We start from the raw sequence: 13061 nt of genomic DNA, 5'->3' as shown, positions 1-13061 counted from the left end.
CGAACGATGATAACTAATAGGAAACTAGTTACTGACATAATACTAACACTAGAGAATACTGAATTATATGCAATACATACTAGATATACTGCTAAACAGTACAGATACACTGCTGAAACAGTGCAGACCGGATTTGAGTACCCAAACCCGTCTTGACCGGCACAACCTAATGTGCACGTCTAACTGCCTCCCCAGCAACGGTACTCACCGGGTAGCACGGAACGGAAGGCCTCGGAACTGAACTGGACTAGACCAAACTGGACTGGACTGGACTCGACTCGTGACCTGGATACTTCGGAACTTCGGAATCTGGTGGGCCTCTGTATACCTCGGACACAGCTCTCTCGCAGGTGGGCTCTGGGTAGGACAATCTGCGTTCCTCACCGCCTCGTCTGGATGCCTGGTCGCAGTCCGTCCCCTTCGTTGGCCTGAGGGAGTTGGCGGGAAGACCCGCGACGTGCGCGCTTGAAGTCCGTCACGGCTATGGAAGGGGGCAAAACTGGACCTTCATCTCCGGCGTGTGGGGAAAGAGATGTCCCTGTTCGGGCGCCATTATGTGGTAAATAAAATATTACGCTCTCAGAATTTTAAAATATAAATAAGATCATGCATAAAGCAAGAGGCTGAGTCTGTGGTATCAGGTTCATAAAGGGCTTTATTCCAATAACTCGAGTCAAAGGGAGAATATTACCATCACCAAAAAGGATCTGGAAAGGGACTCAAAAGTATTCTCAATATTCTCAAAACATTATTCACAGAGTACAGTATATATACATTTCTCAATTGTACGTAAGCAAAAGAGCGAGAGAGAATGAGATAAGAGCATGTGGGCGTGTAAGTAGGCGTGAAGGTGGGCGTCCATGTGGGCGTCCACTTGATGATAATGGGTAATTTGTCATGTGTGGGTGGATACCTGGAGGGGGTTGCGTGATCTGCTGGAATTGTACTGGAACTTTGCCTTACTTGTGCTCAACTCGAGCATGACGTGTAACTGACGTGGGGAGGGTTGCTATGCAACCGGACAAGTCTGGAAGTGAGGCCTTCAGTGAGTGAGGCCTTCAGTGTCAGGACGACCAGCACATCTTGTATTATCTGATATCCGATGTCTGGAGCAGGGACTGATTTGTGACATAGGTTGCTCATCACCAAGAGCCGATGTGGCATCTATTTCTTCATTTACTTCATTTACTGCAGAGGCCTTACATGGGGGCTATGGGCTTTTTACTGACGTGAGCTTTGCAATCTCACAAAGAGAGACAGTAAGGCTGGGCTCCCTCCTTGCAGATGGGTCGCGTTCATTCCTCCTTCACCAGGCAAGAATGTGGTTTCAGTAAGAGTAAGCAGATAACCGTGCTCAATACTGTCTCGGCACCTCGGTCGGGGCCCCTTTGGCTGAGGCCCAAGTGTGCAAGGCCAAGGAGACTTAGCTGCAGCTTTCAGAGCGTTCTGAGGCATGAAACCTCTTTTCGGCTCTGGCTGAGCCATAAACATGGGCTTCATGAAAATGCAGGAAAACATGATGAAAAACGTGTAGGCCTCAATACAGATTTGTCGTTTCTCTCATGGGAGACTGGATGATGGCAGGCCACGTTATAGCATAAGTAACATGACAGGAAAGGCCATGGAGGGGAAATGCATAGGTTACATGCATGCGCACATAGGCGTTGGGGGGCACATGGGGACATATAGGCCTCATAGATTTTTATTTTCCACACTTCCTCACAGGACGCACCCAGAGAATCCACCTTCTGCCCTTTACCTCCAAGCCCAAGAGCATCATCTGTGGTGTCACATAAAGATCTTACTTCAATCCCACCCTGTTCAACATCCACATGATACCCCTGTCTGACATCGTCAGAACCCATGGACTCAACATCATATCCTATGCTGATGACACTCAACTCATCTGCTCACTCATGGAAGACCCCGCATATACTAGAACAAACTCCTGCAATGCCATGACGAGCGTCGCTGACTGGATGAGGATCAACTGCCTGATGCTCAGCTCGGACAAGACGGAAGTGCTGATTTTCAGGAAAAACACCTCTCAGTGGGATGACACCTGGGGCCTCCTGAACTCAGACCCACACCTGCACTAATTGACAGCGTCTACACACTCGGCATCGTCCTGGACAGCAAACTCACCATGAAGTGCCAGGTCAATGCAGGTCTTCCACCTGCTTCCACACCCTCCACATGCTCTGAAAAATCTTCAGCTGGATTCCCTTTAACGGCAGGAAAATTGTCACGCAAGCCCTCATCAGCAGCCAACTGGACTACAGAAACACACACTAAGCTGGAACCGCCACATAATTCCTCAAGACACTCCAGACCATACAGAATGCAGCAGCCAGACTCATCCTCAACCTCCCCAAACAGACCCATATCACCCCCCACCTCAGGAACCTCTACTGGCTCCCCATCCAGAAGAGATGCCAGTTCAAGATGCTGACACACGCCGACAAGGCCTTCCACAAACAGGGTCCAGCACATATTAACCGTCGCCTGAACTTTAACCAACCCACCAGACAACTGCGCTCCGTCTCCCTTGCCCTTGCACACGTTCTCTGCATCCGCCGAAGCTACAGCAGAGGTCATTCATTCTCCTACTGCACCGCCAAATCCTGGAACGACCTACCACTCCACCTGCGAATGTCACCCTCACTTGAAGACTTCAGAAGGGGACTCAAGACCTGGCTTTTCAGTTGAGACCAACTAGACTGCAGCTCCTGGATACCCTTGGGGGTGAATAGCCGTGCTGTAGAAGTACTGATTGATTGACCTCTACAGTTCTTTTGGCAGCCCTCTCTGTCATGCTGTTCAAAAGAGTACTTTTGTTAAGGTTATGGTGCTTCACTTGATGCTGCTCTGCTCCGGGCATTGTAACTAGGTTCTGCTTCATTCACCTTCCATAGTATGCTGCTTGGAGGTCCTCCAGTGTTCCTCTTTCGCCTCTTCAACATCTTGTTGTGCCCTTTCCTCTATAGACACAAAAGAAAGATTCTTCAACCAGTAGTAGTGCAGCTAGGCAAGAACATATTTTTAACATCTCTCAGTGCATTGTGTGAGTCTTCTATTGATTGCGTATTTAATATAAAAGATATTTGTCATTGTTTTTTTGGAAAAGAAGTTCAGGTAATTTCCCACAGAACTATAACCCAGAGAAATATAACAAACAAAGTTTGTAGTATAGACTCAACATGCGCCCAAAATCCTGGTGAATATGTAAAGTGCATTTCTAAAATATTTAAATAACTATGGTGCACATGCATCAAAAAAGCAAATTGTGTTTCTTTAATTGCGATAATTAAGGAAATCGCAATTGGCTATGCATGTAGGAATCGCAAATAAAATTGCGATTCCTACACATTCCTTAATTGCGACTCGCATCTTGCAAGAAATTGATTCCTATTGATTCCTATGAATGGAATTGCATTCGCAATTTGCGAGTACCCAATAGGTACTCGCAAATTGCGCATGCAATTTCAAGGGTGCAAAAAGGACACCCTGTTGCACCCCTGAAACTCCAATGTATCCACATGTTGCGCACACACATGCCCCAAGGGCATGTGTGTGTGTAACATGGGACTTTTAAAATGCACTTTGGTGCTTATTTCATCAATTTTAGATTGACGGTAATTTGCGATTCATATTTGCGAATTCGCAATTTTTTTGCTTTAATGCATTGCATTCAAGGAATCGCAATTTGCAATTCCTTAAATGGAATCGCAATTTAAGTAATCGCAAATTTTGCGATTCTTCAAATTGCAATTTTTGCATTTGGGATGATGCATCCCATATGCAAAAATGCCTGTTGCAAAGGGGCAGATTCTGCGAATCTGTCCGTTTGCGACCGTTTTTTTGGTTGATGCATGTGGCCATCTGTCTTTGCTAGATATTTAAAATATATTTACAAATGAAGGTGACTTTGTTGTGCCTCGTGAAACTGCATGTAATGACGTCAGTGTGCATATGTGTCTGCTTTTATTTGCCTTTTTCAGCCCGGCCGCAGACTTTAGATTATTTTACGATTGCTCAGTGCCACGACTTACAATTGCCTTTCCATACCTTTCAGTCCAGTCTAATCGACCTCAAAGAACACGCCTCGACGCTGACCTCATCAGGTTTGAAAAGAGACTCCAAATTAAAAACTCTGGAAGTCGCCATAGAACAAAAGAAGGAGGAGTGCAGCAAACTGGAAGCTCAGCTGCAAAAGGTATGTACGTGCCTGCTGCGCGTCCCGTTGGCACCCCCCCAAAAAATATTGAGTTGGAAAGGAAAATTCCCGACGCGGCAGGGTCTGAGCCCAAGTGTCCACGGACTCGATAATTCTCACTTTGGTGCCTACTCGAATCACTCTGCAACTTGGGCAATAGCTTGCTTAATCTCCACTACAGCCCCCCCCCCCCCCCCCCCCCCCCCGCGGCGGGATGCCTGGCTTTCACCTTGGGGATGCCCAGTACGGGTTATCTCACAGGGAAAAGCCAGGACGGGTTACCAATGCAAGCGCCGAGATGCCCGAGGGTAAGTCGAGCGCTATATAAGAACATACATACATACATACATACATACATCAAAGGGATAGCAAACTTGCGCATTACAAGTTTCAGGAATGTTTTCTTTCTCAAATAATGTGTTTGAAAACACCTTCTGGACATCTGCATTGTCTACATATATGAATTTGGAAAAGATGTTTCCTTTAAATAAAAACAGTAATGCTCGCGCGCGTGTGTAATGTTTATTGGGATGCTTAATATTCTGAAAAGTGCATTTTCATTGTAAACATTCCATTGTCTTCATCTCAATAAAAAACGAGTCGAGTTCATTTTTTTGGGAAAATTCACAACCAAAACATCTAGGAATAATTCCTATTTTTCTTGAAACCTGTATTAATTTGTCCCCTTAGGATGGTGCACCTTCGTCATGCAAAATTGAGAATCTTTGTTACACATAAACATGAAATTGTGGAAGGAAAAACGCACATTTTGAACCCCTTGATGCGTGATTTTAAAGCGTGTATTAATTAAAACGTTACGCGGTTTTGCCTTCTACGATAGTTAAAACATAGCAGACGACCTATCAAAGTAAAGGAATAATGCAATATATTTTTTTTACAGCAAAGTACACTTTCTGAGAAAATCGCTGCATTAAAACTTTGTGTTTTCAGATTTTCCCATCGCGTTTCACCATTGGGCTGCGGTCCTTACATGGCGACAATGTGCAAACGTGTGAAATAGTTTTCATGTCGTTTCGGTACAATCCACGCTTTCTGCTCACACTCATGTGCCAATGTTGATTAGTCGAAGCATCACATTGCCTTCATAGCACACTTAATTAGGATGGCAGGGAGCCGTGATAATCCTTGAAACCAAGTAATAAAACAAGCGTGATAACATGCATTATCATCCTCGGAGGCAGCCAGAGAGATGAAGGCTGTGTTGCATTTTTTGAGTTAAAAGCTTGCTTGACATTCTGGCAGGCTAGAATGGATGGTGCTGTAGAGGAGGAGGAGCATTTGGGCATTGACATGGTTATAGGAAGGCCTACCCGAAAAATGCAAGATAAAACACACGGAAATTAGTAATAACTCATGTCTCTGTAAACTCACTTCTGATAACTACCTTCCAGGGACTGTTGAGGCAGACTGAGCATCACCAGCCTACACTGAAACAGCCTGCTGTGCCCCCATGAGATACAAGAAGCCCTTTCAGAATATGCTGCATCGCTGTTGCAAGGAGTTTACGCGCACCAGAAGAAGGGGTCTTCTTCAGGGCCTTTCGCTGTTAGTAGGCCATGTTTAATGGAGAGGTGTGGCTCACTAGTTAGAGGTGGCAGATCCGTAAGCAGAGAATCGGCCAGGGACCAGGGTTCAATTCCCAGCAGAGTCGTGGACCAGGGTCAAAACGGACTCGATAATTCTCGCCTCGGTACCTACTAACCAGGAACACACTTGGCAACTCTGGGCATTAAGCTTGCCTCATCTCTACAACGGCCCCCCACAGACGCTGGGGATGCCTGGTTTCACCTTGGCGATACCCAGAAAGGGACCATCTCACAGGGATAGCCAGGACGGGTTCCCCAGCGGTGTACAGCGCCGGGACGCCCCGTTGCTGGGGTAGCTGTGCGCTTTACAAGTCTACAACATTAACATTAATGCTTTAGCAGCAGTTTGGTGCCTTCTTGCGAGTGAAACCTATCTATTTGCTGATTCGTTTCTCCGGTGCAGATGCTTCCTTGTTTTACATTGAGCAAGAGAAAAGTGCAAGTAACAATAGGGGGAGAAGGCAGAAAACAGCCAGTGTATCTAGTCCTAGATGACAGAGTTCCTTAACTGTTCCCAGTGAGGAAGGGCCACCCCATCTACAACAATAGGACTGCTTCCACCCAAAATTAATTTTCATGAGATGGCAGATGCTCTATCAGAAGCAAATCACATTGCAATGTGGAAATTCACTATTGAAAGAAGTTTTTAACGACTCATTATTTTTACTTTAGTCCAAAGAATCTAAAACCAGAACCTGACTAGAAACAAAATCATCTTTAGAAAAAGCTTTCAAAGAGGCCCAACACTACAAGACTCCACAGCTAGAGAGAGGCTGCGTCCAAGAGGAGCGTCAGTGGAAGCGACCCATCGCTGAAAGCAACGCCCCTAGCCTGCAGCCCAATGTGAAAATTCCTGTATAAAACCCTATTATAATCAATGTTTCCAAGGTACAACATTGCTATGTGGCTACTCCTTGCTCAACAGGTTCACCAAATAAAAGGATTAAGGAGTCAAAGGATTGTCGGGTATCATGAGGATGCACCAGACATCGATCACAAGAGCTACCACGAATATCTAAATGTTGGGATCTGCCTGGTTGTGTCATTGGTGTGCGCTACATAGGGCAAGGTTTGAAGGACAGATGTTGCCCTTTCTCCTTTGACCAGTGTCAACAAGGACTGTAGGAAAGCTGCAGTCTCCATAATGTCCTCAATACAGCAATGGTGCATGTATTCCCATTGCTGAATGTATAAATAAATAGTTATTAATATCAACCATCAGGACTTTTGGACTTGTTGCTCTTCACGCTGAACCGCTAGGAGGTGTCATCAGGTTGAACAGGATGTCAGTCCACCGGAAGTCAAATGAGACAGCCCTTCCTGAGACTGAGGCCGCTCTCTGGCATTGGCACCTTGGAGGGCTGCGGTGCCTGCATGGGAATCTTGATAGCTTCTGTGTCGTCTGAAATGAATCTACAATGGCAGAAGTGATACTTAAGGGCTCGTTGGCCTATTGAAGGCCTCTGTAGAGAAAGGCCTACTCCAGTGCTCACTGAACATGGGGCTGCATCTGCACATTAGAAAATGCTTGCTTTCAGAGGAAGAGGTGTGGCGCCGCGGCCAGGGCGACGGACTCCGGAATCTGGGGATCACGGTTCGATCCCCGGCACCGGCGGCAGATTAGCCCAGCACCATGTGACTCTGGGCAATAGCTTCCTGATGGCCGCCAGCGCCTAGAGATCCTTACTGGTGATTGTTCGAGCTTTACAAATGTGGATTGTTATTATTTATTTTAAGAAAGCTTCTTTAGAATTAAAAATAATATGTCCAGCTCATCCCCCACAAATGATGTGGGTGAAATGCCCTTTCATTGACATTGTGAAGTAAGCATTCTCTATGAAGCACGTTTGGATTTCCAGTAGAAGCATATTTTTCCAGTTTTGAAAATAAAAAGCAGACTTTATGTGTTTTACGTGCATAACAATGACTTCTAAGAAAATATTGAGTCGGCTTAGGGTGATGTACAGTTGTTAGGGCAGCCATGGTTTTTTCTCCATAAAATACAACACTGTTTGATTATTTTCCATTCGAATTTAGTTCGAAGTTTAGAGCCTATCTAGGCACATTGAACCTACCTTGACAGTGAGGTATTTGTCACTATTATTGTGCACGACCTGTGCACTAGTGAGATGAGCCACATCTCTGGTATAAAATGCAGAATAAACGTGTCCGAATACAATGTTGCAATACAGCCCATAAGTGAAAGTGGCCTGAGCCTGGTTTCTTCTTTCGTCTGTGGACAAACAACGCATTGTATGTTTAGAAAGGACACGTCAAACGAAATCTGCTCACTTCTGCCAGTTTCTCCCTGGGGATTATATATTCGCTCATGTCTAGACACATCATGCCCACACTCTGGCTTCAGCAGAGCAGATATGGCAGGCTCCTATCAGCCGAGCAGTGGGCGGGTGCTTGAGCACTGGCATGCAGCAGGAGGGCTCGCATCTGTGGAGGCGATGCCTTGAATTCATGGAGTCCCGATGTACAGTAGAAAGCGAGGAACCCTGTGACCACGAAGCAGCAGGCTGGACTACAATTGTTTAAAACCATGGACTGTGGCATTGGACCAGACTCGCATTCTGTAAGACGGAGAAACAATGCTCCCAGCCATCTTTTCCAAGGCACTGTACTTGCATGAATTATGAATGAATGGTTGAATGAATATTGCATTTGTATAGTGCAACTGTCCCTCCAAAAGGAGCATCCTAGCGCTAAGCGAGTTAGAACAGAGTTCATAACCGCTAGAGTGGAAGAGAAGCGAGGATCACCGCATAAGAGCATGACACAATGAATCTGAGGCTGTGAGGATCCAAGCTTTCAAAAATTTCCTGAAGAGAGATTCAGAATCAATGAATCTCAGATGTCTGGAGAGTTGGTCCCAGGCCCTGGGCCCCAGGACAGCAAGAGATTTGCCACCTTTGGTTTTACACCTAAAGGTGGGAGGTTTGAGAAGATTAGCAGCTGAGGATCACAATGTCCGAGCGGTGATGTAATGTGTAAATCTGGAAAAGTAGATATTTTGGACCTGACACTCTATAGGCTCTAAAAGTGAGGAAAAGGATTTTAAACAAAACCCTTTTATGTATTGGCAACCAATGAAGGGCTTTGAGAGCAGCTGAGACCGAGGAACGGAGTCGTAATTTCAACACAAGCTTAGCCGCTGCATGTTGAACCACTTGAAGCTTCTGCAAAACCTGTTTTTCCATCATTTCCATAATCACAAAAATGCATCCTGTGCCTATTTTAATCATTTATGTTACTTTCAACCGTGACAGTTTTCCATAAAGCTTTCATATAGTATTGCGCCTTTGGAAATCTTATACATAGAAGATTCTGTGTCAGCTCTACCTGTTTGTCTCTCTTCCCTGTGATTATGTAGAGGAATTATGGCAACTGTGATATCTGTTTAGGTCACGGGCTTCTTTGGAATAGAGGTATATGGAGGAGGCATACCTGGAGGAGCAGGGTGACCTTCCATGCCTTGGACCTAGTTAGACTTGAGACAGGGCTTGGGAGGTGCTTAGAAGGATTCCTCACTCACTCACTCATTCTCACTCACTCACACCGGGTGCACCAAGAGGCAAGATCTATCGTCCATGGGGTCCTGGTTAGGGATAATGGCTAAGCTGGGCCTACTCAGTGTGAATGAATGCTCACATTAACTTGCCAAGGCCAATGCACCATTAGACAATAGGGGTGGAGTTAAGTAGTTAAAGGAATGAACATTCAGGAGGTCATTGCAATTGTTTTTCAAGATACCATTTGAGTGTCGTTTATAGACACTTTAATGGTTGACTGGGTTGAACTAGGCATTTTCAAAGTCGAGTTTCCCTGGGGAGACTGTTGGAAAGGAGCACTCGTTTATCACACTCCGGATCCTAATGAAAGAGTTCAGTTATAGTTTAACTGAATATATTTCCACCCATGTATTGCCCACAAAACACTTTCTTTTGCTGGGTGATTTTAAGTACCATGTAGAAGATTCCCATAACCTCGAAATTGTACAATTTATCTGGGATTTGAGTTTGCTGGGAATACACCAGGAGATTAGAGGCCAGACCCATGCCGCAGGTCATACTTTAAATCTAATTTTTACCAATTCTAATGCTTTGTGCTTTGAACCACCCCTACTGCTCACCTGAATTGATCACTTCTTAATCCAGTTCCAGATCCCGAAACCTGATGGGACAGCTAAACCTATAGCAGGTGGACACAGAGCTTCTCGACAATGCCGATTAGTGACTCTTGACCCATTTTCTACCGCCTTTGAGTACTCTGTGCCTCAATTCACAAGTCCCTAAATTTGGCACTTGATCGCATTGCACCTCTAAAAACGTAATATAAAATGCTGCCTAGACGCCATGCTCCCTGGTAATCCGAGGAGCTGAGGCAGGAGAAATCCTGATGTAAAAAGCTGAAAATAAGATGCCGTAAAACCAAATCCCAATTTGACAAATACACTTTAAGACTGGCTTTGTCTTCCTATCATCGGAAGATTAACTTAGCTCATGAATCTCATATTATTACTCAAATTGAGCAAGCTGGTAATTCTTCCAAAGAGTTATTCAAAATGCTCAATGATTTCACTAATCCTTCCACATGTTCCCAGACTACTTCAGCTTCACAAGATCTGTGTAATTCCTCAATGGACGTTTGGAGGACAATTTAGCTGAAATTGACCATTCCTGCAGATCAGCCTGCTGAAGTGTTAAACTTTCACCCCCCTCGAAACAATGCCTGCAGTTTAGAAACGTTTGCACTGTGGACACCGGAAGTATTCCTTATGCTTGCAAATCTGCAAAAGGGGTACCTATACAAAAGAAAGGTCAACGTTGATTTTGGCAATCTAGCACATTGCTGCCCCGTTTTGCTGTTTCCACTCCTGGGCAAGTCACTGGAAGGATTAATAAATACTCAACTCTCAGCCTATCTTGAGGATACTAAGATTCTGGGCCCATCGCAATCTGGGTGCAGATCCTTTTTTAGTACTGAGACTGCCTTGGTTACAGTTACTGATTTCATAAGACCATAAGACTTTCTCTGGACAAAATCATTGCATCTATACTAGTGCTATTGGATTTATCTCCAGCCTTTGATACAATGTCTCATTCTAGGTTGAATCAAAGGCTGTATGAGATCGGCATTTTGGAATTGCCATGTCTTAAAAAATAGAACTCAGACTATCTCTTTGGGCACCTTCAAGTCTCACACTATCCTGATTGGCAAGGGGGTACCGCATGGCTCCTGTCTAAGCCCCGCATTGGTAAACTTTTATGTAGCCCCCCAAGCTACCATTGTCAGAACCTTTGGTTTTGAAATTATATCATATGCTGATGATACTCAGATAATAATCTCCTTTGATAAAGACTTGGACGAAATTAAGGATCAGTTCTCCTATGGCATGAAAGCTGTAGGAGAATGGTTGACAACAAACTGTTTACAACTAAATGGTGACAAAACTGAGATCATGCTATTTGGTAAAGCCCATCAACTTTGGGCCCTGAATTGGTAGCCTATAAAACTAGGCCCTGATCCTATGCCCAAGCAGGTAGTTAAGAATCTTGGCCTGAAAAGAGATCAGTCTTTTCAGGCACATTAGCAGCTGCTTCAACATGATCCGTTTGCTGAAGAAAGTTTTCTTTTAACTTCCACCGTCTGCTAGGAAAACACTTGTTCAAGCTCTGATTATCAGCAAATTAGACTATGGCAATGCCTTACTTGCCTCAGAAAATTAGACTTTATTGGCCAAATTGCAAGTGGTGAAAAACACAGCTGTGGGGTTTGTTTGCAATCTTCCTGCCGGTTCGGCATCGGAACATTTGCTGAGAGCCCACACTGGTAGCCAATTAAGAAAAGGACTATTTTTAAAATCTGCTGTCTTACATATAAATCATTAATGTGCAACATTCATAGCTATTTAGCACAGAAACGTAAACATTACTGTCCTGTTAGGCATTTGCTCTTCCAAGGATAAAGCCCTACTAACCGTTCCTTGTGTTTGATTGACAAGTTGCATGTACTGGTCCTTGACTTACCTGGCCCTGTTTAATTGGAATTAATAGCCTTGTCACATTCACACGTATGTCAAATTCAGGAAACTGCTTAAGATACTTATTTTTAATCTTGGTGGTCTGTCTTGCCTCTGCTCATCTTCAGTGCAGAGATACCTCTTCGGGGGTGATTGGTACGCTTTAGGAAGATATATTAACATAACATAACATAGGCCTAGTGGGGGGTCCTAGAGGCACCAAAAATTGATTTTTGTTATGGGTACTGTTACACTGTTAAAAAACAAAAAAGGGCAGGCTCCCACCATATTGAATTAAAAGCCCCTGGGGTAGTTCAGGACACAGCACTTGTTTTTTAAAAAATATATTGCGAAGGGGGTGTGCTTGGGGCCCCCCTTCCCGAACCGGTATGGGCCCCCGGTATCCCCATCTCCCCATGCCAAAAAACATTTCATTTATTTGGGAAGGGATCCAGTGTGGCAACCTCCCACCACAAGGCATTTATTGGCCCTCTGGACCCCATCTGTAAGGGCCCAGAGTAAGTATAGCTCCTGCCGCCGGTGGGAATGTAAATGCTCCTACTGGGAGGGAGAAAAAAATGCTTTTCAAACCCGGCCTTCATGTGCATACAGGGAAGAATGGTTGCTCTCTCTGTGGGAGCAGTTTCAACTTCTGCTCCCTGGACAGGAGCACTTCCGTTGTTGCCGGCTCTTGCCTGGATGGTTGCTGGCTGGGACCGGGTGGAATTGGGGATCCCCCTGCAGGTCCCAACATTTAGCAAAGTTGGGGCTGCCCCGGATGAGACCTGGGTGCCCACGGAATGATACAAATGGCCAGTTCCCACCAGCACCCAGGATGTGTGCTGATGTTGAGCTTAATAGTAACAGCTGGGACCTTGGGGCTCCCCCTACGGCCCACAATTAACAACTATACTTAATCAGAGGTATGTCCCTATTGGGACCGCACTACCCAAAAAATAATTAAGAAAAAATGAATAATAAATGAGTGGCAGAAGCCTCTCATTTATTATTCACTGCTCCCCATCAAGAACACACCATAGTACTCTTCAATGGCTTGTTTGCACATTTATACCAGTCTGGCGAGGGGCACCACCACCATGTTACAAGAGTGTAGTGGTGGGCTGCAGGGAGTGCAGCAGCCCTCCAGAGTCTTATGGCTGCATTATACGGCCCAAAGAGAGTAAAAGAACAATTCTGACTGCATTTATAG

General features: G+C 45.0%; 1 protein-coding gene across 4 annotated transcripts in view; it reads left to right on the top strand.

Annotated features, from left to right (window-relative positions):
* ERC2 (ELKS/RAB6-interacting/CAST family member 2) overlaps window positions 1-13061 on the top strand; it is a 2271945-nt gene that overhangs the window by 1155111 nt on the left and 1103773 nt on the right. For all 4 annotated transcript variants that reach the window (XM_085624647.1, XM_085624646.1, XM_085624648.1 and 1 more), the window contains one exon: window positions 4076-4216. In XM_085624647.1, the coding sequence (XP_085480773.1) occupies window positions 4076-4216 (141 nt within the window). The remainder of the gene's footprint in view (window positions 1-4075; window positions 4217-13061) is intronic.

Source organism: Triturus cristatus, chromosome 9 (assembly GCF_964204655.1).
Source record: "Triturus cristatus chromosome 9, aTriCri1.1, whole genome shotgun sequence".
Lineage (NCBI taxonomy): Eukaryota > Metazoa > Chordata > Amphibia > Caudata > Salamandridae > Triturus > Triturus cristatus.
This window is presented reverse-complemented; position numbering and strand designations above follow the sequence as displayed.